General features: G+C 45.0%; 1 protein-coding gene across 1 annotated transcript; it reads right to left on the reverse strand.

Moving 5' to 3' along the window:
• Nucleotides 1-8,380: 8,380 nt before the first annotated feature.
• NFKBIZ (NFKB inhibitor zeta) lies at nucleotides 8,381-16,713 on the reverse strand. Its single transcript, XM_036394743.2, has 12 exons — nucleotides 16,479-16,713; nucleotides 15,923-16,062; nucleotides 14,956-14,992; nucleotides 14,756-14,859; nucleotides 13,846-14,612; nucleotides 13,310-13,415; nucleotides 12,832-12,978; nucleotides 12,263-12,326; nucleotides 11,478-11,647; nucleotides 10,800-10,910; nucleotides 10,545-10,712; nucleotides 8,381-9,910 (listed from the first exon to the last, which is right to left on the reverse strand). Exons 1-12 carry the CDS (start codon nucleotides 16,711-16,713, stop codon nucleotides 9,857-9,859), a joined length of 2,103 nt encoding a protein of 700 aa, XP_036250636.2. The 3' UTR covers nucleotides 8,381-9,856.
• Nucleotides 16,714-26,756: the final 10,043 nt, after the last annotated feature.

The following is a 26,756-nucleotide window of genomic DNA, read 5'->3' on the forward strand; positions in this document are numbered from 1 at the left end:
AAAAAGGAAAGGGGGGGGATAAAGTACAACTTTCTGTGGGAAACAGTCTCCCCAGAGGAAGAAGTAGAGGTTTCTTTTAAGTGGGTTCATTATTTTTTTTAACATTACAAGAATTTTGTTTTAAAGGAATGGTGTTTCACCTGCAAAACCAGAGTTCATTTTATCTCCTCCCACTCCTCATTAATTAACCTCAAAGAAGGTTTTTACAATAAAGAGATACAATATTAGTTAAACTAATGACTTACACAGACAGAATCATTCCCGTAATCTTGCCGAATGCTTGGAGCAAGCAGACAGCTCCTGAGAACTGACAGTGCTGGCTGGGGGAAGTGAGACTCTTGAACAAAGATTGCTTTGCAGATGGCTCCCCAGTACCAGCAAAACACCCTGGCCTCACCAGCCTCTGTCAGCTGCATCCATGAGGCACATGGCCTAGGCCATGAAGATGTGGCACAGCAAAGAAAACACTTCTGGGTAAACACAGACAGCATTGGAAATCTTCATGCTCCAGTTTTGGGAAAGAAAGGGCAGCACTATGGAAATTGCCGGCTCCTGTGCTGAAAGGCAGGATGGCTGTTCCAGACAAAGCCCCATGTGCAGGGTGGGCAGGAGGGTGAGGTGCAGGCTGTGCCAGTTTTCAACATGGGTGAGCAGAGAGGCACTGGGGCTGCAGGACTTCTGGCACCAGCACATGAGGGAGAGAAGCAGGCACTTGACATTTCAGCAATGGGTTATGAGCAGAGGAATTTGAAAAAGAGACTAAGGTGGGAGAATAGATTAATTCTAGGCTAATTAACAAGGTTTATCTGTTTCTAGGTTTGACCATTTTTACTTCCTCTTCTCGTCTCCAAAGTTCCAATTCTTTTTCCACAGCAAACACTTTAGTAGTAGCCAACACAAAAGAAATGTGCTGGTGGTGCTACAAAGGAAAGGTGGTAGGATTTGCAGAAGGTAGCAAACAGTCAGGAGAGATGGATAGAGTGGTGATCCTGGAAATGGATTCAGTTCTGCTAACAACAACACAGAGCACAATGCAGAGTGGTGATGGACACTGAACGCTATAGCAAACTGGTAAACCTAAGCTCCATGGAGGTGGAACACCCAAAGGCACCAGGAGAGGCAGGATCTGACTGCCCAAGCACAGAAACAGTGCTCCAAGCAGGACCCTGAGCAGAAAATGGGAAGAGGCCAGGCTGGATGGGGCTTTGAGCAACTTGCTCTAGTGGAAGTTGTTCTTGCCTATGGCACAGGGGCTGGAACTAGATAATCTTTAAAGTCCCTTCCAACCCAAGCATTCCATAATTATATGGCAAACAAGTACCAGAGCTAGATGTGGTGGACTGAGTACAGTGAGATGGGGGCTTCTGGGAGCTGCTCAACAAAAGGGTCTCCAAAGAGTCACTGGAACTAGCCTTGAGAAAAAACAGTTCTCAAAATAAAGCTTGTCAGCAAAGGGGAGAAGAAAGTTGCAAAGTGCATCCACCAAAGGAATAGGGACACCAGCAGAGAAAAGAAACCAAAACCACTCTCAAAGCAAGAAATAAGAGGGATGAGAGGGATGGGGGAAACTGGACAGACAGATCAAAGAATGCATAAAAGCAAACAGAGAAGAGACAGAAAAAAATAAAATAAATTGACCAACACTCTCCAGTGCCCAAAAAAGGATGTAGGTTTCGAAAGAACAAGGCAAGAAGGACCTGGTGGCCAGAGGGTTGCAGTAGGACCATAAAGGCTAACAGGAAAGGACAGGAAGGATGGTCCATAGTATCAATGGAAGATACAAGTGGATGGGGAAGCAGGAGTAAGAAAAGATGAGAGAATCGCCAAGAAAAGCCAGAAGCAAAGCTAATGGATTTAACAAAGGCACAGAAGAGTCTCTACTAGTACGGCAACCCTAATTAAGAGGATGTGGCACCAAGATATGATGGCAGCAAATAATTAAAGGTTGTTAAGAGGAAGTAATTTAAGGCTAATAAGAGACAGTAATTTATCAGGAGCCAACAAGAATAAAGAGTTCAGGAGCAGTAAATACAACAATGGAGTAAAAATAAACAGGCAGAGCAAGAACCAGAGCCACCAGCATGACAACAAGGACAATGCCACAGCAGAGCATCAAGTCTGTACACAAATGGTGAGTGGCTGATGGAGTCCCAGATGGAGCTGTCAGGCCTCCTCCCTCTCCTTATTCAAATCTCCCTCGAACACCCATCTGCACCAGGAGGCCTTTGGGAAGATATCAAGCCAGTGATCAGGGAAGACTCATCTTTTTGAAGTTGGGCCCCTGTTGCACTTGTCCCTGCACCCAGCATCTCAAACAAGAGCTCCTGGGGCAGAGGTTGTCACAAGATCCACACCACATATGGGGTGGACAGAGTGGGAATGGACACAAGGTTGGAGGAGAGCAGCAGCCACCAGTAAATCCATGAAGCAAAGTGCCATTGTTAGGCTTGCAGAGGGAAGGGCAAGAGGTCTTCATAGCTGCAGCCCCAGCCATGGAGTGACAACCAAGTTCTTGCCTGGGGAGCAAAGGACCATCCTCACATGGGAGCAGGGAAACAGGAGTCCAGGTATCAACCTGGGAGCAGGAAGGCAAAAGGAGCAGGCTACCTTCCCCACAGCTCTTGCTGCATCTTTACACCAGCTTCCTAGAAAGCACACGATGTTTATTAGCCATGTTCCAGGTGCTCCCACTCAGACAAAGAGGAGATGATGGCTACTGTCCCTGCAGCAAGGATACCTCTCACTCACTCATGCCCAGGGTCCAAAGCCAGCCAGACAGAAATGCACACCCATGCCACTGCTCTCCACATCCAAGCAGATCCTGGTCCTGAGCCCAGACTGCTCCACAGGGAGCAAGTGGCCAGCGCCCGCACGCTGGGTTTGCTCCAGCGCTCCTTCCCATCGGCTGTCCCAGGCTCAGCCACAGCCCAGCCTGCTCTGCCAGCTGGGGACACGGGGCATGGAAAGGAAGGGCTGGAAAGGAGGGGCTGCCGTGGAACCAAGAGACGCACCTTGAGACATGGATGCAGAGCGTGGGAAAGAGGCTAACGACATTCATGCTCATCAGAAGGCAGATAAAACCACTGCAATAATAAAATTTCATTATGACAGCTAAGGAAGAAGAAACAAAAAGTCTTTGTTTACTGTGTCTATAATAATGTACAAAGGTACCTGCCTTTGCACTACTGGTTGCACAGACAGGTTTCAGCCCTGGGTGAGGACTAGAACTTGCTGGTGCATTCTATGTTGGTTTCCAGGTGGCAGATCAACCCTTTGCAGTGTTAACTAAACACTCTGTGACACAAGGTACATGCAAAACACCTTTCCTGAGGTCCTTCTCCTTATGGTAAAAGAGAGCAGAGATGGCAAGACTTACTATTACACACAAATGTCAAGATTTATGGATTTATCGAGAGGGAGAACATTAGGGTCCTCACAGAGAGCAAAGGAACGTGCTTCATCCTCATTAGGCATAGGAGAGTCTACATTGGCAGTCATTCTCAGGACAGAAAACCATTAGAAACCCAACTTTTATTCTTCATAGAGCTTTGGTTTTCACTAGTGCATTCAATTTGCAAATTTAAGAGAATAGCATGGGAAAAGTTTCTATTTTTAACAAAAGAAGGTAAAAACTTCTAAAGTAATGAATTACTCCTGGATAAAAAGATTCATCTTCTTGAAAGAGTTTTGCTGCCTTATGTACTCCCACACAATACATTTTACATACTTACATTTTGCATGCATATATATACATACAATTCTCCTACAGAATACAAAAATAAATTGATCCATATTATAAACTTACTCTACATATGCATGTATTTTATTCACAGACATGTGTGAGAAAGTTTGAGAAAATGAATAATCATACCAGCCTGAGACTAGAGCCAGGGGCTAGAACAGAAGTGGATAAAAGCTGTGTAAAAATAAACATTTAAAAAAAGAAAAGGATTAAAGCATCCTGTCCTATCTCCTAATTTTTAAATACTTTCTTTCTCCTTCCAATGTTTATTTTTGTTAAGAGAGATCCATCTATCCCAAGCACCAGAGCAGGTGACCCAGTGGCATAGTTATTTCCTGATGAGTCATCCATGTCCTGAGCTCAATCTCCTCACCTCTATCCCAGCAGGAAGACTTGTTTCATATAGCTCCATCACAGCATTCGTGGTGATGTCTTGAACACCATTAAAACCTCAAACCACCAAGACAAATGCTTATTCCTCACTTTGACTCATCTCCCCTTTTATTTTTTAAGAAATCCATTAATGACCAATGATATTTCATGACTAGCTTTTCAAAATTACTTTATGTGATTTTGCCTCACTTAAAAAAGGTTTCCCTAGTTTTGCCTCAAGTGTTCACAAAACGCTCTGAGTCTATTCATGGGTCTAACACAGAGTTCCCTGCCATTGTAGCATACTCAGTTTGCTCTGGTGCATTTTTGCCTCATCTGGGTCTGCTTTTTCTCTTCCTGTTCCAGCAATCAGGGCTTAGAAATGTTAAATTTTTCAGGTGAAAAAGCTCATTTTTGAGGCATTGTTCAATGGCTGCTCCAAAAAACCTGGTAATCCTAGCAGCCAGCAAAAGCAGTATCACAGGCAGGGTCTGCAAAACACAAAACACAAGAACTGAACATGAGTGACCTACAGAAGGATCATGAATAACCAATAGATCAGTCATTACTCATTGTATTATTCAGAAAATTTAGAAAGAGCAGCCATCTAGAAGGATAATTGCAAGCCTGCACAGCCTTTGGATGGAGCTCCTGTGGTTCTTTGAGTCTCTTCAGATGAGCTTCATTCCTTCTCCCTGCTTCAGGTTTCTTATCTAGCCGATGGGACTGGTGATTACTGCTGGCTTTTGAAGCCACCTGGAAATCTACTGATGAATAATGATAATGACACACTACTATCTTGATGGGTTTTCTCAAACTGCTCCTAAAACACTTCCCCTCAAAATGAGCATGGGCTGGTGACCCAGTTCTTACTCCTACACCATAAATCCAACTGCAGCACAGTGCAAAGGACTCTGTAAGCAGCTCTTGGGATTTTTCATCACTGTGACCTCAAACTTCCAATTCTTCTTATAGAAATGCCAAATTTATTGGCATCACTTACTGGGAAGTTTTTAGTGGAGTGAAAGTCCTTGGGCAAGACCTGTGTTCTGCCTGGGGATAAACAATAAGATGCACATGCTCAGCTCTTCAGGGTTTATTGGCTAGCCATGAATAGCAGTGTTTACAGAGTTCCTGTCCTTTTTTATGGCCAGCCTGGGTCTGAAGATTATGGGGCAGATCTGGGCCTCCCCACAAAAGCCTCAAGATAGACTGAAGGCTATCCTAAGGAGCCATGGACTGAAATGAGCCAAGTTCTATCTCTCTCCCAGGTTGAGTCAATGGGAAGTACTCAGCACTGCTGAAGAAATCTGTTATTTGGGGCCCACACACAGCATTTGATACCATGACCTACCTTAGGAAAAGATGGTACCCACTGTGGTACCAACAGGTCACCTATGTGGCCCAGATCATCTCAACAGAGCTACAAGCTTTCATTAGGCACATGCAAAAGCATCTCTGCACTGCCTCCACAAGACAGTTCACTCAGACTCTTCAGTCTGTCTTGCAGCCCAGACACATCTACAGTAGCAATGTGCAACTTCTTTCAATTGTCTGCTCCCTCTTCTAAAACTAAAGCACCACCTTAGTCATCTTCCCCTCAGGCCTTCTGATGAGCAAAGGGGAAGGGAAAAATTTCACCAGAAACTAAGGGGAAAAACACGTGTGAAATACAGGTCAGTTAATACAGCAATCACTTTCTCAAAACACCCTAGATTGCGTTTTCAGAGCTGAGATAAAGAGGTAAAGATTATCAGGTAAAACAAAGATTTATTGAGACAGCCTCAACAACAAAAGCTGAAAACAGACACCAGGAAAACACAGCCCAAGATATTTTACTTTTCTCCAGCAAGACTGAGATAGGTACCTGGAGAAGAAACCAGTGTCTAAATTCCACTATTAGGAGAGACAACCTCGGGCGTAGGACTTCTGCACTAATGTGGTTACCAATTTCATTAGTGCTGCCTTGAGATTTTTTGCTATCAGGAAGCAGATCTAAAGAAATATTGCCAAGAAGAGTCAGGAAATTTTGCCAGGAAAAGAGCTAATCATACAAGCTCTTTCTACAGATGAGCACTTCCTCCCAAGCCATCAGTATCTCAGGCCAAGAATATCACCAAACTCAGGAAAAGTAATAGATATCAATAGAAAGATTTGAATGTGTTGAAATATCAGATCAATTTTTGGCAGATACTTAATTGCAGGAACCTGTTCTTTGTATGTTCACTTTAACCAGCCTCAGCTCTTCCCTTACACAGGAGCATATATATTTTTAAAAGAAAGGCAACCAGACAAGCAAATTGTCAGGTAAGGATTTCATGTTGTATCCTCACAGTCAGTTCTACCACACCCAACCTCTCTAAGAATTAAGTGCTTAGTTCTAAGTACTTCCTGGCTATGTTTTTGTTTCCTGATAAAAATATAAAATGAGCAATAAATGTGGGAAATGCACATTTTCCATCTCCAGAAGCAGAACACATTTCTTGTAAATCATGGATTGCCACCTTCCACAACTCCAGCCAGATGAGTAGCCCACAAAAATCAAGAAGCAGCCCTTTACTGAGGTTTGGCTTACTTAGACAAACAAATCAGAAACATCCTGGGAACAAAGCAGCATGTATCTTAATATTCCTACTTGGAACCAAGCCAGTCTCTTCTGTCTCTACTGCAACCAGTGAAATAAATAGTGAGCCTACATCCACATCAATAAAAGCTATTCAACAGTTCGAAGAATCATAAGTTATCAGGGAAACACTATTAGTGTGCTAAATATTTTGTGTCACTTGGCCTTCAGTAAAAAGGAATTGCTTCGATTAGCTAGTTAAATTGGGTCAGATATGCCAGACCTTCCCAGGAAAGAAAAATGAGCCAGTTAGAGCAGCTACTGAACTCTCCAGACAATGAAATTACGCTCCAGGCAGATGAAGTAAGTTTTAAACACTAGAGCCTCCCCCTAGGAATTTTCTAACTTGGAGTGCCAGGAGTGCCCCTTCCAGAAGGGCACAAGTGCCACAGAAAGCACCACACTGCTTGCTAAATGCCTCTCACCTACTCTATGCTCAAGCACTGGCTGAACACATGCCACCCTTACAAGCCCAGGGTATTTGATCCCCATGTGAGATGTCTCAGTCAATGCCACACAGAAAGGAGTGCCAGGCAGTCAGATCAGGCTGATCTGAAGGGCCAGAATATCTCATCAGCAACTCTTTTTCCTGTGTAATCATCTCTTATAAAGAAAATTAAAATTAACTGGAAACAGTACTATCAGGTTCCTTGCACAAATAAAAAATGTTATACCCAAGGGAGGGTCACTTGCAGTGAGAGGTGCAGATGACAGCACCTTCAACACAATCTAGACACAGTTAGCTGTTGACATAGAGGGGCCATTTCACCTTTGCATATCCTAGTAAGAAATGCAATTCTGTTTCCTGCTGCCTGTTGTGTGCATGGTACCTTCATCAATAGCTTCCAGCTCTCATGCTGGAAAGGAGCGAGTTCATCCCCACTCAGGTTCTCAGGCCTGTTGTGGCTCTGCAGGACTGTCCTCACTTACCCTGCTGCTCCTTGCAAGGAGGCTCCTCCACACCTCTAGGCCTCTTCAATTCCCACACTTTCACCCTCACCACAAGCAGCAGTAAGGCAGGCTGGCCAGCAGGTTCATAGTTACATAGAAGCCCTCTTGGTTTTCTTCCTTTCCTACAGATCCTAATGCTGCATCCCACTTTCATCTCAACTATTGCCACCTCTCCAGCTCCATCCTCAGTTGGGACAGGCTGTGATGACAGCTCTTGTCCCCCAAAGGGTCACTGCCAGCTCAGAACCACCTCATCACCAGCTGTGAGGCAGATAGGGCTGTACACATGGGGATGGGCTATTTCCTAACAAAGACTGTCACCTGTGCTAGGGTGACTCTTGTGCCTGAGCTGCCAGAACTGAGGACCAAGGCAGCGAAGTCATGGTGAGACCATAACATTGTGAGAACTGCTATCATTCTTTCCAGTACGCAGGGACACGTGTTCAGGTTCCAACCTGAGGACTATAAATTCAATTTGGGGCACACCTACTCAGTTCCCAGACAACACAAGTGCACAGTGCATGACCCAGAACACCGGCATCAAACAAGAGAAAGAATAACCAGCACAATGGTAAGAATTCATTTCATCTTAGCAAATAGCTTTTCAGCCTTACGCTATTACCATGTGCTAAATCAGTTTTACCTCAAGCTTGACTACATCACTATTTGTATCACACACAGTAACCACCAGAACTGAATGAGCATGTTTATTCAAACACAAGTTACACATAACCCTTCAAGAAATACATTGCAACTAAGCCTTTGCATATCAGATTTTTTCATTTAGCTTGTCTACAAGACATACTTTGCCAAAACAGCATAATCAGACTAATTAAATGGTTACAACAGAGAACTGCATGTGATGAAAAAAAACAGTTTAAGAACAAAGATCATACAGAGAACATATTACTGGATTACAGCCCAGCATGGAACATTCAGAAAAATGACAGGAGGAAGTTTTATCTAACAGAACACAAGTATACAGCATCATTAGTATACATTTTCCATTAATAATTATTAAAAAATAGAAAAACTGTTAACATCAAATATTACTTTGCTAGCCACTATACCTATAAGGTAAAACCATGAATGGACTAACTCTGCTTAGGAGGTGGAAAACTTTAAGTCTCTAGAATTAACTAGAGCCCAATTCAGCAAGCTACTTATGCATGTGCTTAAGCCCCACCAACACTAGGAAGGCTTACACATGTTGAAGTATTATAATTAACATTGAGAGATTTCAGTATGCATCAACAGTGAAGTGCAGCGAAACACTTGCATTGAATCAGGATTAAAAGTACACATTACATACATACTATAAAAATAATGATCCTCCTCTCTCAATCTATTATTCTATCACAAGAAAAACACCTACTGGGTACGAGAAAAACTGACACAGTCCCCTGAGGAAGCACAGCTTTTCATGTTTTATTACACAACTCCAAAAGTATGCACAAATCAGTGCCAGGGACAACCTATCATAACTCTACTTTCCAACCTCAGTCTTTTAGAACAACAGAATTAAACCGATTTGCACCAGTGTAGTATTATAACTCTGTATGCAATTTGCAAGTTCAAGATCAAGGAACTTGTTTCTTCAGATCCTTCCCCAAGTGATCAATAGACTCACAGAACTATACAGCTGTACAATAACATCAGTGACTATATACAATCCTGCACAAGATACTGGAACAAAGCCGCAAAGTTACATAAATAAATGTTCAACTTCAAAAATATTTAATTTCTCTTGCATTTAAGTGTTACTAAAAACACAACAACCTCTGCAATTTTGACCTGTATCAGCCCTTGCTAAAATTAAAAGAAAAAAAAAACTCCCAAAGAATTGCCCTTGTCTAGAAGTTACCTGTATGGCTGTTTAAATAAAATTAGTCTCACCATAGCTATGAAATACAGAAAATATGGGTAGCCAGGAAAATGTTCCACATACTTGGGAATGAAGCATTCCCTTTTGGTTGGAGGAATTTGATTGCTGGGTTTGGGGCTTTTTTACTCTTATGTAAGCCACTATATAATAGTGAACGAAATACTTTTGTTTCATAGAAACAACTAACATTTGCCCACACCAGGCAAATGCTCTATTTACAGATAGATTAGGACTGCCTGACTGACAGTGAGTGTAAGTTGCTGAACTCCAAGAAACATGGAGCCTAAAACGGCGACACTCTCTGCTGAATCGCCTTCCCTTTGAGGATACGCCTTATCTGGAGAAGAGAGAAAGACAGAAACATCAGTATTCATCATCTTGAAGTAAGTCCTGAAAAAACCCCACCCTAGATCCAGTTTTGCACTCCTTTATCCAAGCCTAGGTCCTGAGTTCAGTCACACCAGAAGTGATCCCACTTTACAGCATTTGAACCAATGAAAGGCAACAGTCAGCAACTCAGCTGTGCTTAAGTTACTAATCTTAGGTCAAGAGTCAGTTTTTTCATCAAGTGGGAAAAAGTGATTTTCTTCCTCTGTTACTCAGGCCTAAGAATTGTCATGACTAATTCTGACAAGAGCAATAAAAGCATGAACTCAGGCCATAGTGAGATGAGCAAGAGAAGGAGTATTGCCTCCAGTACGTTGCAGGGTTACAGAAACAAAGCCTATCTTGACAGGTAAAAGCTTTTAAGATGGAAAAAATAAAAGCTGCACGTGAAACCTAAAATTTCCAGTCTGTATATTCTGCCTGATCTTGGTGTTGAAGCTGAAGATCTAAAGAATAAAATGGTATTTGCTAAATCTTTTCCTTCAAAGCTGCAACTCAAAAGCCCAAAGAAAGTTCTGGAGTGGAACGCAGCTTTTGCGTGGACAGGGACAGAGGGAAGGAGAGGGCTGCTGTCAATTTTTTACCTGTTCCCCTACAAGGCCATCAGGAACCAGATGAACTGGCTGCTCGTTCTCCAGGTTCCTGGCACTGGGATCGGCTCCCTTGCGCATGAGCAGGCGCACGGCGTCCAGCTGGCTCACGCGGTACTGCAGGCTGGCCGCCATGTGCAGGGCTGTGTTGCCGTTGTAAGCCTGGGGACCACAAAGCAACTCCATGAAGGAAAAGCGGGGGCATGAGCCTCTCCTTTCTCTATCTGTATTATGGAAAAATCACCATACCTTCGCATTAACAAAAGAGAGATAGTTGGGCAGCTCCAAAAAGAGACGAATGAGCTCCAGGTTTGCTTCTTCTGCTGCCAAATGTAAAGCGGAGCGACCACTTTTGCGATCCTTTCAAAAAAAGAAACTGTTTAGTCTTCCCTGCAGGTGCTTCACCTATCCAGGGGGAACATGCAGACAAATAAACATAGAAAGCAAAGTAACTGCAGAGTGTTGAGCAAACATACTTGCACTACAATTCATCAAAAGTGAATCTGAATACATATATTTTAATATCAACATCTATCGAACAATGGAACCTGATCTCATCTGCAAGTAAGCTTACATAATGTAATATTTGATATTTTGGTTAAGTAATGGTCTGGCACGGCACAGACCTGAACTGCACAGGTAAGCAGTTTTTAATTAAAATTTGCAGCTCAAGAACAAGGTGTCATCAGCACCCCACTACTATGGGTACCTCAGAGCGCTCCAAACATACTTTTACAACACTCACTCACTGCAGCCAGCATAGCATCATTCTTAGTCTAGAGATTAGACTGTCAACTCCCTCCTTCCCCAGGTTCGTTTGCATTGATAATACCCTGCTCTGAATAAATGCAGCATGGGAGAAAGGGACACAGTCTGCTTCCACATTCTCTCTGGATCTGGCACTTCAGACCAAGGCCTTTTACTTACTTTCGCTTCAACAGAGGCTCCCATTTGTATCAGGATCTTGATGGTTTCTACCAGGCTCTTGTTTCTCAGCAGAAGCTCCTGGACCTCAGGCGAGTGAGGTGGCTGACAGTTCTGCAGTTCATGCAGCACAGCATTATGGGCCAGAACTGCACAGTGCAATGCTGTCAAACCTAAACATCAAAAAAACACATAAAAATCATCATGAATGAACAAATGCAACACAGAAGTATTGACTGGCTGCTTGTTTCAGAGATTGGATAAAGGAGCTTCTACTCTCATTAAGTCCAGGGATGGTTCCATATTTGTAGGTGACAGTGACTGGTCTCAAGCAGCTTGAGATCTGGACTGTCCATCAAGAGAACAGTGAGGCAGCAGCCTACTGTGAGCTCTCAGCCAGCAGATGATGAAAGAATCGATTTTTAATATATTTTTGTACAAACTATACATTAGAAAGAGCTATTTTATGGGAAAGGGTTCCAAACAGAAGAGCTTTCTACTGCCAGATTCTGCCTACTGTATCCACTGACACAACGCTGGCACTCCAATGTTTTAACAATGGCCAGTTACAACCTAAGGTCTCCATGCCAAACACAGCAATCACATGGAAGAGGAAAGAGCTCCTGACAGACACAGACTAATCACGTTTTCATCTGACAGATATGTCAACTGCACCTGTAAGTTTCCATCTGAAAAGGAAATATTGCATTTTATTGCATTCCCATCAGTAGCTATAAAACAGTGTACCATCCAGTAACTCTGTAAATCATAAACTCTTAACTACTCACCATCATAGTTTGTTGCCTCAAGGTCCACATACTGATTGCTTCCCATAGCTCCCTTTTGGATTGCCTACAAAAGTGGGAACAGGTACACATTTACATCTTATCCAAATCACATACTGCTTCAAATTTGTTTATTGTCTTACTGCAATAGCTGTTATAAAGTTGCAATAAATAACAGCATCCCTGGAAGTGTTCAAGGCCAGGCTGAATGGGCCTCTAAGCAATCTGGTCTAGTGAAAGGTGTCACTGAGCACAGCAGGGGCATTAAAATCAGAAAATCTGTGAAGTCCTTTCCAACCCAAACCATTCTATGATCCTATGATTAAGAGGAGACTTACTGTTTTGGTTTGGTAAAATAGAGGATTCCCCCAAAATTACTCAAAAATGTTGATGAGAACCTCATTGAGAAATTCAGTCCCACTTTAAGCTCCATGTGTAGACAGACTCCCAAGGCTACCCAGACAGAAAGATAAAGGAAGCATTTTTTTTGGTGTGGTGGTGTTTCCAGAGTTTCCCCAAGCTAAGGGTAAGAGTCAGTGGCTGGGGCAGAGCTGTGCCTGCCTGGCTCTTACCTGGAGGACCTGGGCATGCCCCTTCTCAGCGCAGACATGCAGCGGCGTCCTGCCCCAGCAGTCTGTGGTGTTCACCTGAGCCCCCAAGCTAACCAGGTCCTGCACAATGAGATGCTGATTGGCAGCCACAGCAACCTGGAAAGCACTCTGCAAACATCAAGAAGAAAATTTAAACTATTAGTCATCTGATCTCTAACAGGAAAGAGCAACTAAAACAAATAAAAACCCCAGCTACCTGGTATTATTTAAGCAGTGATTATGAATACTAGGAAGCCAGGAAAAATGAAGCAGAGCACATAGTTTTACCAGCTCAAGGTGATCTGAAGAAGTATTAATAGCTCAAGGTTAATATTAGTATGCAGGCTAAATCTTGGGGTTAATATTAAATAAGCATTTCACCACATCTTTCCCAGGGTTCAGACATGCAGAAGCACTCAGGTGCAAAAAGCAGGTGCAAAGACTTTTTTCAGAACCTCACCTGGCCATTGTGCTCTTTGATATCCAGCATGTGGAGGGCAGCCATCTTCCTTGCAAGAACATAGGAGAGTGCTCGACGGCCCTGGGCCACAGCAATGTGGAGGAAGCTGCAGAAAAGAGAGGGAACAGAGTTACACCACAAGACACAAACCAGGGCTGAAGACAGCAGAGAACCAAATGTCTAGAAGAGGTACTATGCTGCCAGCTTCAGACCTCCTCTGCATAACTAAGACAGGAACATGGGCATTTTCTTATCAGGGCAATTTAAAGTATCTAAATTAGAATGTTTTACTCCCCTTTTAACCAAGTCTAACAATAAGCTCCTGAAATTAGAAAATACATCTACTCAAGTGTGCTGGAGCTCTGCATGGCAGCCATCAGCAACGCCACACCTTTCCCTTGATCAGCCAAACCACTGCACTTGTGACACAAACACAGCTATTGAACTGCTTCACTAAAACCCACAGTCTGCCCAAACCCAAACAGAAACACTCCCCAACCTCCCACAGAAGAAACACCAAGATAAACAGCACTCACGTGTCTCCATCGGCGTCCTTTGCAAGGAGCTGGTCTTGAGAGATGTTAGCCAGTTTGTTCTCCTCCTGTTCCACTTGCCACTGAAAAAATGACTTGCCCAGCTGCGTCGTGCTCCTGGCAACATTTTGGTCAGGCAGCGAGACATTGAGAGTAGCCAGAGAGATGCTGCGCTCCAGACTACCACAGAGGTTGTTGGAGAGCAAGCTGAAATTGGGGGCATGAGGGGCAACCTCAGCCTGGGGGTGGGCACTGCTCAGCGGCTGGAGGGGAGCGGAGATGCTGTCCGAGCCCTCCGAGTCGTTCAGGAGGGAGGAGAAGCTCTGCGACGGGCAGTACGGCAGCTCGTGGCTCTCAAAGGTGCTCTGCTGGTAGGCAGGAGACTGGTCACTGCCAACAAACGGCCTGTAGTCCAGGGAGGAGGCATCTGAGGGATAACTCTGAGGCAAATCTTGGCTCTGGGACGCAGGGAACTGGTAATGCTGTGGTGGATCAAGCATGTGCTGGCTGGTGTGGTCTTGGAATGCTTGGTACTTCTGGGATGGGGAGAACGCCTGTGTTCCCGGGCTGTCCTGGTACTGCTCGGCAGGAGAGCCGTGGCTGGAGACTGAGTGCAACCAGCTCACCTGCACCGTGTTCAGGGAAATGGGGCTCGACTCGTTCTTGATGTTTATAATGTTCTGAAGCAGATCAGAACTGCTCTCGTGCTTTGGGTCAGCTTTATGGGTCTCCTCCATGCTATCCATAGAAGTTGGTGTCTGGGGTGGGGTCTGACAGGTGGGGGAAAAAAAACAACACAAGGCAAATCAAAACAAGCCCCAGAAAATTAGAGGTATAATTGTATCTGGTAGTTTATGAGCATACAAAGCAAACTGAAAAATAAAGGCATGGAAAAAAATTACTACAGTCTTACCAGGAGATGAGGGTGAACATTCGCTTGGCGTTTGAAAGAAGGTCCATCAGAAAGGAGTTCAGGAGCCTTCCTTTTGCCACTGTGGCTCAGTATGCTCTTCAGTTCTGATGAAAAGAAAATAAATTCAGAATCCATTTGGAGGTTACTCTTACAATTGATTTAAAATGTTACTGCAGGGTATGTATTAAAAAATGGTCTACCTGTGTATGGTTCGTAGTTCACCAATCCTCCTTGTGCCTGTTAAGAAAAATCCAAAAACTTCTGTTATTATAGTGTTATTTCTGGGGGAAAACAAACAGAAACAAATAAACACAAAAAACAATCCACCAAAAAAAACCCCAACAACAACAAGAAGGCAGCCGTGACTTCCTTCTATAAACACAGAATATACCTTAGAATAATTCTAGTACGTGGTTGTCTAACCCTAACTTAATTGCTTTTAATTAAGGTTAGAAAATGGAAAGAGTTTAATGAAACTTAAATAAAACCCACTGTTTTTATTTGGGCTTTTCAGGCCATTTGTTATAATACCACAAAATTCCAGAAAATCTAGAGAAATACATTATTCCTTCCAGAGACCAGAGGATTTTTTTGAAACATTAATAACCCAGCCAATTTTACAATTCTTTAATGCCATGAACTTTCCTATGCAAATACCTTCCTCTGAAAACACTTAACTAGGAAGCTTTTAAACACACACTCACAAAAAAGAATCTAATCAAATCAAAAACACTCTTTAATCTTCTCAGAATTTCCTGTAATTTTTTTGTCCTTTCAGACTGAAAGGGTCTACCTTTACACTGTGTGCTTTGCACAGAGAGGCACAACAGTATGACAAACAAATCTGAGAAAAATCCCTAACCCTTCCAATGAATGATCTCATTCCAGCCAACACGGAATTTCTGTGGTTTCGCAACACAAATGTATCTTTATCCAGACTCTCTTTAGAAAATAAAGCTCAGTAAGAACAGTTTTAAATGCTTCCTTCTCTCATGGCAAACCTTCTTTCTGATTTCGTCCCAGCTGCATTTTTCCATTATGCGTTGAAAAGGAAAAACACTGGTTCCATCCACAGCAGATAAAGCTCATTTCTAGCATTACCGCAAAGTGCTTTCTTGCCAGTAACCATTAAAATCAAGCCTGTCAGTGCAGAAAGCTGCCGGTTACCTTGCTTTCCTCGGTGGCAGGACCCGAGGACATCTGCTTGCTGCTCCTGAAGTGCAGCAGGAGCTCTTTCACGGAGTTCTTCACACGGACCCCCTGGAAAGGTCCTCTGTGCTGCTTCCCCCCCCCCATGTGTTGTTCAACTGTGGAGACACGAAAACAGAACCCGAACTTAAGCCACCCGTTTCGTACACGTTTAATAATAAATATAGAAAAAAAGACCCAAACAAACTAGAAAGTCTCGTGGAAAGGCACCTAAAGCCTGGTTTAGCCGAGAGGAGCCAGAGAGCTGCTCCGCGTACCCCTTCGCCATCCCACGGGCGTGCGGCTCCTTCGCTGCCCGGGGACCGCCCTGCCGCTCCCGCTGCCCGGATGGGAGCACCGCGGCACCGGGCACGAAGCGCCGGCCAAACGCGCCCGCCTTTCCCCGCTTCGGCCGCTTTCCCACGCGGGAGGATCGGCGGCCGGCTTCGCCCCCGAGGGGACGGAGCGGGACCCGCGGCTCCGCGCTCTCCCCGCCACCCCCCGGGGCCGGGGCCGCCGCGGGGACCCGCCGTACCTTGCAGAGCGGGGCGGGGGCCGCCCCGGGGGTCCCTCCGGCCGCCGCCGCGGCTGCTCACCGAGAGGTCCGAGTCGGATCCCGGCGAGCCCGGGGCGGAGGAGTGCGCCGGCGAGCAGCTGCCCTCGCTGGAGTGGGGCGAGGCCCCGTAGAAGTAGGCGAGGTTGATGGGGCTGCTGAGGGCGCCGCCGTCGCCGCCATCGGGCGCCGCGTCGCGGCTGCTCTCCACGATCATGGCGGTGCGGCGCGGCGGGCGGCGGCGCGGGGCGGCGGGCGGCGGAGCGAGCGCGGGTACGGCCAGGGCTGGGCGGGCGGCGCGGCGGCTCTGGGGGCGCGGGGCCGCGGCCGCGCTTATACCGGGTCCGCCCCCCGCGGGAGGGGCCCGCCGGGCGGGGCCGCGCTTCCCGTCAGGGCGGCGGGAGGAGCCTGCCCGTGAGGGCCCGGCGGGGAGTCACGGTCCGGGGTGCCGCCGCCTCACGCCTTGTCCGCCAAGCTTCCCCCCGTGGGCTTCGCGGCATAACAGGATATCCTGAGTTGGAAAAGCTCCATCGGGACCATCGAGTCCGACTCCTGGCCCTGCCCAGGACACCCCAAGAATCCCACTGAGCCTGAGAGCGTTGTCCAGATGCAGCCTGGGCAACCCTCGCTCACAACGCATGCAACCGCAAATTACTTCCCGCTTATGGAGCTGCAGAGGTGGGAATGAGCAGAATCTCCCTCGGCCTCCCACCGCTGCTGATGCCACCTCATGTCCCCATTGGAGGCATCCCTCACACTTCTGCTCCAATCCTGCCAGTCCTTGGCTCCAGGATGCAGGTGTGGAAGAACAGAGACTTTTTGGTCATGTGCATCCCATGAGCAGCATCCAGCGAGAAGGGGAGCGTGAGCAGTTACTCACAATTGAGATGAGTCATCTGTGTTGCTCTTACCCGGTGTGGAGTAGGCAGGGGCAGACAGCGAGTGATTTTGGTTGTAGCTTGCACCATAATGTGGTGGCAAGAGCCTCTCTGTCGAGGCCACCTCAACCTTCTTCTTGGGGAGAAGCGGGAAAGCAACACAATGCCAAAACAAAAAGTGGGCGAAACTGTGAGATTACTGTTAACATCACTGAGTTATTACCGATGTTCTCAGGAAGACTTCCTGGGTTTCTACTTTTCAAACAAATATTTCTGCTTTCCCATTTCCACTGAAGTCACCATCTTCTAAAGTACAAGTGAGCAATTTTGCCCACAAGGTTGAGATTAGGATGTTTTTAGCGCTGTGGCTGCTCCAATAAATATGTAGTAGAACAACATGGTCTTACATGGTCTTTCTAAAGTATATTATGCAAACTGGAGGTCTATAATTTATATGTTTTAATTGTATTGAATAGCACAGGTCAAGTGCAATATGAAATTATATTAATCAGCCCACGAGGAGGCAGGAGGGAATTGCTTTATATTATTCAAATATTTCTCCCACCATCAAGTGAACAAAGAGTTTTGCTGAGAACTGTCTTGGCCGGTTTCTACTCCAAAAACTGTTGTTTTACACCATAGATTGAATCTATGCAGCCGGAGTGAAATTTGTAAGTAGAACCCATAAAACAAAATCAGATGCCAAGTAGTGGCAAAAATACCCCAATAGAGGTAAAAATTTATTTGCTCCCTGAGCAGAAACTCACCCCCAAGCACACCTTCTCCCTCATTTAACAAAGCACTTTACACACGTGAGGATTTATTAAACCAGGCTGTGTGTTTTAAGCAAGGAGAGGGTTTGATGTTAAGCCTTAGACCTCAGTTATGATACCTTAACCTTAAGCAGATGCTTTTCTCCTCACTGAAAAGCACTTGGTGCTCAGAGATCCTGGAGCCCACAAATGCTCTTTGCACATTCAGTGGCTGTGAGGAGGACCCACAACTCAACTTTCCAAAGTGGATGCAACTGATGGACTTTTGTGTTCTCGTCCCTACCAGGAAGCCCAGAAAGCCACTCATTTCAATCTCACAGGAGGCTCTGCAAGTCCTACAAAATGCATCTTGTCTTTCAACAAGTGGATGGTAATACAAATCTGAGAAGTTGATAACCCAGAAAATTAGATTTGTCATCCGTGTTGCCTGCCATTCCCTTTAAAATGTCAAGAGTAAAAGAGATTTCAAACCAAAAGTGATTTTGTCTCATTGCAGTTCTTCTGTGTCGTAGAAGGTTCCTAAACCACATGCAGGCAGGGACAGGCAGCACCTTTATCCTTGCTATTCAATAACAATTTTGGAATGGATTTAATTGGAGATTAGTCTCTACATATGAATGAAAACTCTTCTATAAAACAATTTAATGAGTTTGTGTTTGGTTTTTTCCCTAAAGAGGGCATAGAATTTCTTTTTCTCTTCTACTCCAAACTCTCTACTCCCCTGAAGGTTGAATTGTTGACTTGCTCTCCTTTTACCGAGCAAAATCCATTTCAGGCAACAATTTGATACCTGAGCTCATACTTGTTTCATCAGTGACATCTTATTTATCAGGTCTCCTGGCATAAATCTACTCCCAGGCAAAGCAGATTAAGACAAGTCTAATTCCACCAAGCTCCATAACAAAAGGCTCTTTCAAAAATATACACACACCCATTGGTTGCACAAGATGTGCTGGCTCACAGCAGCCCTGTGTTCTCAAACTGCTTCTCTGAGAGTTACTGGTAAATTATTTCCACATCCACAAGCTGTAATTATTAATGCTGCAGACCTTGAGCATTAATGGGTTTTGGGTTTTGGCCCAAACACTACATAACATCTGTGGTGACCAAAACCCTGTGAGGCATCTTCAACCAAAGTAAGTTCCTCTGGGGCAGGGTGGTGACCAAAGAAAAAAGCACTTGTCACCTCTTCTCCTTGGGAAGGCATCCAGCTGGTTTCAGCCTCCTTTGGCCGAGCTGTAATTCAGTGTAACCCACCAACCTCAGATCTGGAGAAGGCTGCGAGGTGAGCACAAGGCAGCCACCTCAGCTCCCCGATGTGCTGTCGGCCCATGTTTTTATTGCACCAGCTCCCTACTGGGATGTATCAATAATGCCAACTAGTGGCCGTCAGCAGCAGCATTTGTCCTGAAACCACTTTTCTATACACCTGCAAAAAGTGAGATAAACCTATCTTGGTATCTCAAATAACAACAGAAAGGAAACAGAATGCACTTGTTTCTGAAAACTCCATCTCTTCCCTCTCTTCAGAGCACAGCCCAGTATTGTAGCATTAAAAGCAATCAGTCTTGGTTTAGATTAATCCAATATATTTGATTAATGAAATAACTTTTGAGAGTGTGACTTGTGCACACCCATGAACTACTTCATGGGATCTGGAAAAAACTTTTGTTAAGAACAAAACCAAAATCCAGTTGTCTTCAAGCTTGTGCTTGCTGGGTAGGGGTCTCATTAGAGAAAGCAAAGAGGCTGAATACCAGCACCTTAGACTTCAACCACCTGCTAAACATCTAGGCTAACCAAGGTCATGTTTATCCCCTTTGCCATCCTAATCAGAACAAGCACAGAGAAAAGATGCAGTGTGCCTGCACTGCTTGGTCCCCGGGGCACCTACTGGGGTGAGTGCTATAGGGAATGTAGGCTTTAAAGAAATAAATGAATGAATAAAGCAAGCCTAGTAAGTGGAGCTTTGTCTTCCCTGTGGAGCAGCACGTAGTCACTCTGCCAGGCACACTGTACAAGCTCCCTGTGTGAGTGAGGAACATACCAGCTCTCAGAGCAGGCCTTGGTTTGGCAGGTTTGGGAGCAGAATAAATCTCTCCCCTCACTCTGTCTCCTGAGCAGCAGCATGGAGTAAGGGACAGCCTCTAGGTGAAGTGTCAGGGCACAAACTGCTAGAAACAAGAACTTGGTTTTGCAACACATTTCTGGAGCAGCATGACCTTCGTGGTATTTCTTAAACTTGACATAAAAATGGTAGTTTACAACCCAGTTGCTTAATGCAAGTGAATATTTGCTGTGTTGATGTCAAACATGCCCTATCCTCTACTGGGTGTAATTGAGGCTCCTGCTGCACGCTGCGAGCTGAGGTGTGCAAACAGCACTGCCACACCTCTGCACCCCAGCAGCATTTCCAACAGCACACACCTCCAAACCATGCAGCACAACATTCACCTTGCTTCTAGACTGGCATTGAGAAAAGCAGAGGTAAAATCTCAGGAACTATTTCACTCCTAGAGAGCGTCCGGGGTCTGTACCTGCATTTGCTTTAAGGGTTCTGGAGAGCACTTGTCAGCAGGTTGGAAGTGGTCCATGACACGGTTTAACTCTAAAAGCTGGTACAGAGGAGTTAGTGTTTCTCCCCTCTTTGCTATACTTGTATTGCTACATTTTTCCGAGACTTTGGTCTCCAAGACTGACATTCTGGGATTAACCTGAACATCAAAAGGGGGCATGTATAATTCTTCATATTAAGGAAAAACTTAGACTTCTTATTTAACATATTTCTTTTGGGCCTTACTCCTTTGATCCAGAGAATACACTCAATTCGGCTTTTTTTTCTCTCAAGCCATCTGATATTAAAAAAAAAAAAGTAAATTAAAAAAAAAAAAAAAGTAAATTTAAAAAAAAGTGGGTTGCTCCTAAGTAGATCTTTCAACACTGTGTATGTAAACCAGCTGAAATCAGTACAGAAGAAAAGAAACCCTAAACCCAGCAAGTGTTGCAAAGCTGGCAGAGAGGACCTGAGTTCTGTGAAAGCAGTTTCCTTGTATATATACCTCATGTCTGGGGACATTCTTCCCAACATACTCACTACCCTGGTTAGTCATGTTTTCTCAGCAGCTTACCTGTCTCATTAGTTCATTAGTGCCTTGCAGCAGGGGAGAAACACACACACCACTGATGTCACAGCGTGTAAACAAGGAGCAGGAGGCCATTTCCCCATAGCAAAGGGCAACGTCATATGTCACCTATCCTAAAGGATACTGTGTGTGCATAGATGAGGTAGAGAGTGCATCTTCTTGCCTCAAAGTATGTGGCTTGTTGTGGTATTCCAGTTTAGAAAGGGAGTTGGCACAGTTTCTCAGTGCTGCTAGGGAGACAGTGTAGGTTTGGAAGGGTCAGCATCAGTTTTCCTTGTTGCTCATGCTGAAGACATTTTTCTTCCTAACCCAGGTGATCCACCTGGGCCAAAATCTGACATTCATAGCTCACATTAATTTCATGTTTTGCTGTCAGATGCAGGAGCATGTGCTGCAAGCACGGTAGATGAACTGGGCTCTAGTGTACTTTGATTTCAATGTTCCTGCCTTCCACAAACAAGGACCACTTCAACCACCTGTAAAACAAAACCACTTTCTAACAGGGACTGCAGAGCTGTCCCAATGCACATTGCAACACTTCAGCACAGGAGTGGGAGGAAAAAATCTCAAAGTGAGATTTGAACCTAGAAAAACATGATTTTTTGAACTGTTCTCTACCCAGACACTTGCATTCCTAGACTCAGTTTGTGTGTAGTGGCAGGTAACCTATCTAAGATTAAGGTTGCCATATATCCAGGTTTCTCAAACATGCATTTTTCCACTCAAAAACATTGTCTAAGCAGATTTTGAAAATTTGTGCTCTTCTTGGACATGGCAAACCAGTCACATCTACCAGACAGCAGGTCTAACAGCTGACCAGTCCAGAAACCCCAGGCACAATCTCAGTATTTCTACAGCCTGCCTGTGCAGCACTTGCGTGGCGGGATCAACACCTGCAGGAAGCCTCAGCACTGATTTGCACAATCCTACACATCCTGTGTGCATACCATCAGCTCAAGGGTGCAGATTAACGAGAAGGAAAGTCCAGGCAGAAGCAAGACAACCAGTAAAAAACACTTGTAGCATGTTGACGCTGTAGAGTTCATTGAAGGGAATGCCCTCATCTAATGTCTTGAGCTTATTTCACTGTGTTTTCCAGCTGATAGAGTTTAAATGCTTTCAGTTCAGACATCCATTCATTAGAGAAATCCCAGCTTTCAAAATACATGTCTATCTGACCATTGGGAAAGTCCTGAAACTCAGCTATAGAGCTGTCCTCCAGTAGTCAGACAAAAACTCAATGAACAGGAAATTTTCTCATTGAAAAAAGCACCTAATTCAAGGCAGAATAATAAAATTTTGTCATAGTAGGGAAAATGTTAGGTCCCTTCCAAACAGTGACACAAAATTTTTTTTGGTGCTTAGGATGAACTGCATCTACTAAGGCAGGTTTTATCTTCAGTTAAAGTGTGCTGGAACAGCTGGGACAATACCTCTCCTCCCATGGGTCAGAATTTGCTGTCACACAAGTCTCAATCCCAGATGTCTACGTAAAATATACAAATATCACAGAAAGGATCCAAATACTCTGTTCTTTCTATTGACTTAACAGCCACCTGCTACAGGTTTAGAAAGAAATCCATGACAGTAATGACAACTTCACAGTAATATGTAAATCGTGCACGAGTTAGCATAAAACATCAAGAAAGCTGGAAATAAACTCTTTGATTTGGTGGGGCACTGTGCAGAGCTCTGTTCCCAGGCGTTGGCTCCCTCCTCCAGTTCCCAGCTGGGAAGAGACACCTTCCAAAGCCAGACACATCCTGTCTGACAGGACGCTGCTCTCCACAGAAGCCAGCCCATGGATGTTTAAGTTTCCTTTTAATTTCCTGCCAATTTCTCAAGAAGAAAGCAAAAGTAAAAGCAGCTCCTTTTTCTGTCTTGCACGTTTTGTCTCAGAAGTTTGTGACTGGCAACACATAAAGTCACACAGGGGTTTCTTAGCAGGGTTTCTTAGCAGCACCACCAGGACTGAGTTTTGCTACTCTTGAAAGTCCAGATGAGTAGCAAAGCCAGGTCAGAGCACCGGGGCAGGAAGCAAAGGGATGGGATTGTTCCTGCCACTCTGCTGCTCTGAGCAGCCCAGGGATGGGAAAGGAAGCTCCCCAGTGCCCAGGACTGCTGCTGCAGACCTGTTCCCAGCAACTGAAGATGACAATGATGATGATGATGATGATGATGATGATGATGATGATGATGATGATGATGATGATGATATCCCAACCACGACCTCCAGGGTGGCAGGCTACAAGGCTGCCCCAAGCAGCCCAGGGCTTGGCTGGTGCTTGCCCCCCGTGACAGAGGGTATTTCCTCCCTGCACACACCCTGCTCCCACCCTCTGCCACCAAATACAACAGGAAATGTGGCTTGCTGCAAAGAAAGCAAATAGAAGTCTAACGAGCAAAAATAAAAAATCACTTGCTGGAACGTGATCACAGAGCTGATACTGGAGTTTTGTTTGGAGCAGAAATATGACCCCTAGGTGACATTTGTCCCTGACTGCTGGTCACCCAGTCTGGCAGAGGGAGAGCCCAGGGTGTCTCCCTTTCCCTGCCCTCTGTGTGCCTCCAGCAAACCTCCTCGTCTCAGCTGAAATCCCCTGGCTTCCATCTGAAGCACGCGCGAGCTACCCACCCCCAGTAGCACACACATCTCCAATGTCATCACGGCACACACCTGCCCCCAAACATTTGGGGTCTGAAAAGCAGACCCCATTTTATCCTCTGCAAGACTCTTCCTGCTGAGCTGCCCTCGTTGCCTGCTAGAGATGGGCACGGTTAATGAACCGGGTGCTGCATAATCAGCCCCGTGTGGTAAACCAGGGAAACCCTCGCCAGGTGATGAAAAGGAGTTTATGGTTTGGTTTAATAAACCCCTTAGCATAACAAAATTTGAAGTGAATTTTAAGCTCATTAAACTTAATTCTTTTCATTCCCACCGTTTGTTTTTTTTTTCAATTACAAGAAAGTAGGTGTAGATTCCTATTTTTATATGGTTCCCTGTGTTGTCTCACACTGCACCATGACAGTGTACTCCTGTCCTGTTAAAGCTGACAGGCTGATATGCTGATGGTGCTCTGCTATCCCAAAATTACTGATGAGCTGCCAGGAAAGGATTGTAATTGTAATCAAGATTATACAAAACACCTTTTTCCACTAACAATGTTTCTTCCATTCAATACTCTCCAAGTTAGCTTTCCATCCGTCCATCCATCCATCCATCCATCCATCCATCCATCCATCCATCCATCCATCCATCCATCCTCTGGAAAGCTATTACACCCTCCCCTAAAAATGCAGATTGTTTCAGAGAGAGTCACCCAGAACAGCTAAGCTATTTAGGAGTATTTTGCCACCAGATTCACCAAGGGTTTTCAAAAATCACACCATTCTTTGTGGTTTCTTTGCTCTTGGCTGGCACCCATTACCTTCCCAGAAGCCAACCATTCTTCCATACTCAACCCCAAAACACACAGATTATTACAGCACAAGCCACTTGCAAAGTTATTACAAATTTTAAAAAACTTATTAGAAACCAATATTGTTTCAATCAATTAGGTTTTCTAAGCAATAAATCAAATAAAATTATACCAGCATACCTTCATGTTGGAGTGAAGTTAGGAATAGTTCTATGGAAAACGAGCCAGTTCTTGGCACCCCATTGGCAACTGATCATTCCTTATGGCCATGCCCGTGTGAATGACTGAGAAGTTCCTCTGAGGTTTAAAGGTGTGAAACAGAGAAGCAGTGGTAAGGAAATTTTTCTTCCCCTCCCTCACAAAAGTCCTGCTTACTTTGGCTTTCTGTTCGCAAAAAAAAAAAAAAAAAAAAAAAAGAAGAAGAAAAAAACCACCCCAAAACCCTAAACAACACCCCACAAGTTTCTTTCAGCTTCTGGCTGAGTACCCACAGGGCACCTTTAGTGCAGTGGCTTGCACACCACTTATCTTTTGGCTCTGGTTGACAGGAAGCAGGGATGTTGTGACATGTGAGAGGAAGCAGGGTGGAGGAGGACAGTGGCGCGAGCATGGCTCCCTGGACTTTTTCTGCACAGTGGAATTTCCCAGGTGGGGTAAGCCCTGGTTGAGGACTTCCCTCCCCTGCTAAAGAGGCTGGCAGGAAATCCCAGGCTGGTGTAATACTGCCAAAAAAGGGTCTAGAAAATACTGATATGAGATAAGAATAATGAAAAAGTGCTGGGCAACAATTGGGTGAAGAGAAACCTGCAGGTTTCCCAGTGGGGTTTCCTGCCTGCCAGGGTCAGGTTCTCATTGCCCACCTCCTGCCTGCAATGCTGCCTGTGTGGCCACAGGCACTGAGCTGCATCTCACTATCCCTCTTCTGTCTTGGCTAAACTGGATAAGCATAGCATTCACAGAGGAAAAAAGAGAGATCCAGTGTCTCACAGGAAAAAAAATAGCTCCAGCCTTTGGTAGGTGGTGCAGGACAAACACCTCTCCTTGGCAAATGGCTGGCTTTCAGCAGGACTTTGCCCTCAGAAAGGTTGGAATGAGTTTCACAGGGTGTCAGTGTCAAAGCTCCATACAGCCAGGAGCCTGCTTAAAATGGGAAGGGGGTTATATGTAAAATAAAAAAAATAGAAAGGAAAAAAATTAGTCTCATTTTTCACAGATGTATTAGGTGTGAAATAGTCACCTGCTACAGTAGATAAAAACAACCTTCAGTATAAAAAAGTTGTCCTGGATTTTCCTAAAATGTGAGTAGATCCATCTTAATCATAATCCCTTTTCCTTTCTTCTTTCAGCAGTGGCATGGGCCAGGACTCACCATGCATATCAAACATGGTGAGCAAGGACAGGACACCCAAATCTTTCCAGAGCAAACACCTGTCACTTTCAGTGCCTTGTGCTGCCCCTTCCCAATGCAGCTAACTGATACAATTTCCAGCAGCTGGCACCAACAAGGCAAAAGCACCGGACCACTGGTTCCTCTGCCTGTTGTGTGCCCATTGCCTCCTGCACTGGAACATAGATGTTAAAAACAAACAGAACATCCTCAGACTTTATCCCCACCCTTGTCCTGCCCCAGCAAGCTGCAGGAGGGAGGTGGGAGAGAACATCTCCATCCCAAAGGTGATACATTCAAAACCTTCCTCCCGCCCCGCAGGCAGGAAACTCTGCGTGGGCTCCATCTTCCTGTTGGCAGATGCATTGTATCACTGGAACATGTTCAACTGATAATCTTGATGGGCTGATACTTCTGTTTGAAATCAGGATGGTTTGTTCCAGCTGGGGCTGCTATTTGTTTGCTCTCTGAAGGCCCGTGCTGCCCTCAGTCTTGTCTAACACACGTCAGGGCGGGGCCTCATCCAGACCCTTGCCCTGCTCTCTCCTGCAGCAGCTGGGAAGCAAAACCTGCTGCCTTTGGGGACTGAGGGGCTTCTGAGCGCCTCCACAAGGGGTCAAGATCTCTCTTTGCAAAGAGGGGAGGCTGCAGCCCCAAAGA

Source organism: Molothrus ater, chromosome 2 (assembly GCF_012460135.2).
Source record: "Molothrus ater isolate BHLD 08-10-18 breed brown headed cowbird chromosome 2, BPBGC_Mater_1.1, whole genome shotgun sequence".
In the NCBI taxonomy this organism is placed as follows: Eukaryota; Metazoa; Chordata; class Aves; order Passeriformes; family Icteridae; genus Molothrus; species Molothrus ater.

What these genes read in the sequence shown, in the direction of transcription:
- NFKBIZ (XM_036394743.2), bottom strand. Translation starts at nt 16,713, where the DNA reads ATGATCGTGGAGAGCAGCCGCGACGCGGCGCCCGATGGCGGCGACGGC. An exon ending in GAACTACGAACCATACACAG is followed by an intron (nt 14,860 to 14,955) that starts GTAGACCATTTT and finishes TCTTTTCATCAG; the next exon opens with AACTGAAGAGCATACTGAGC. An exon ending in TCAAAGAGCACAATGGCCAG is followed by an intron (nt 12,979 to 13,309) that starts GTGAGGTTCTGA and finishes TGATGTTTGCAG; the next exon opens with AGTGCTTTCCAGGTTGCTGT.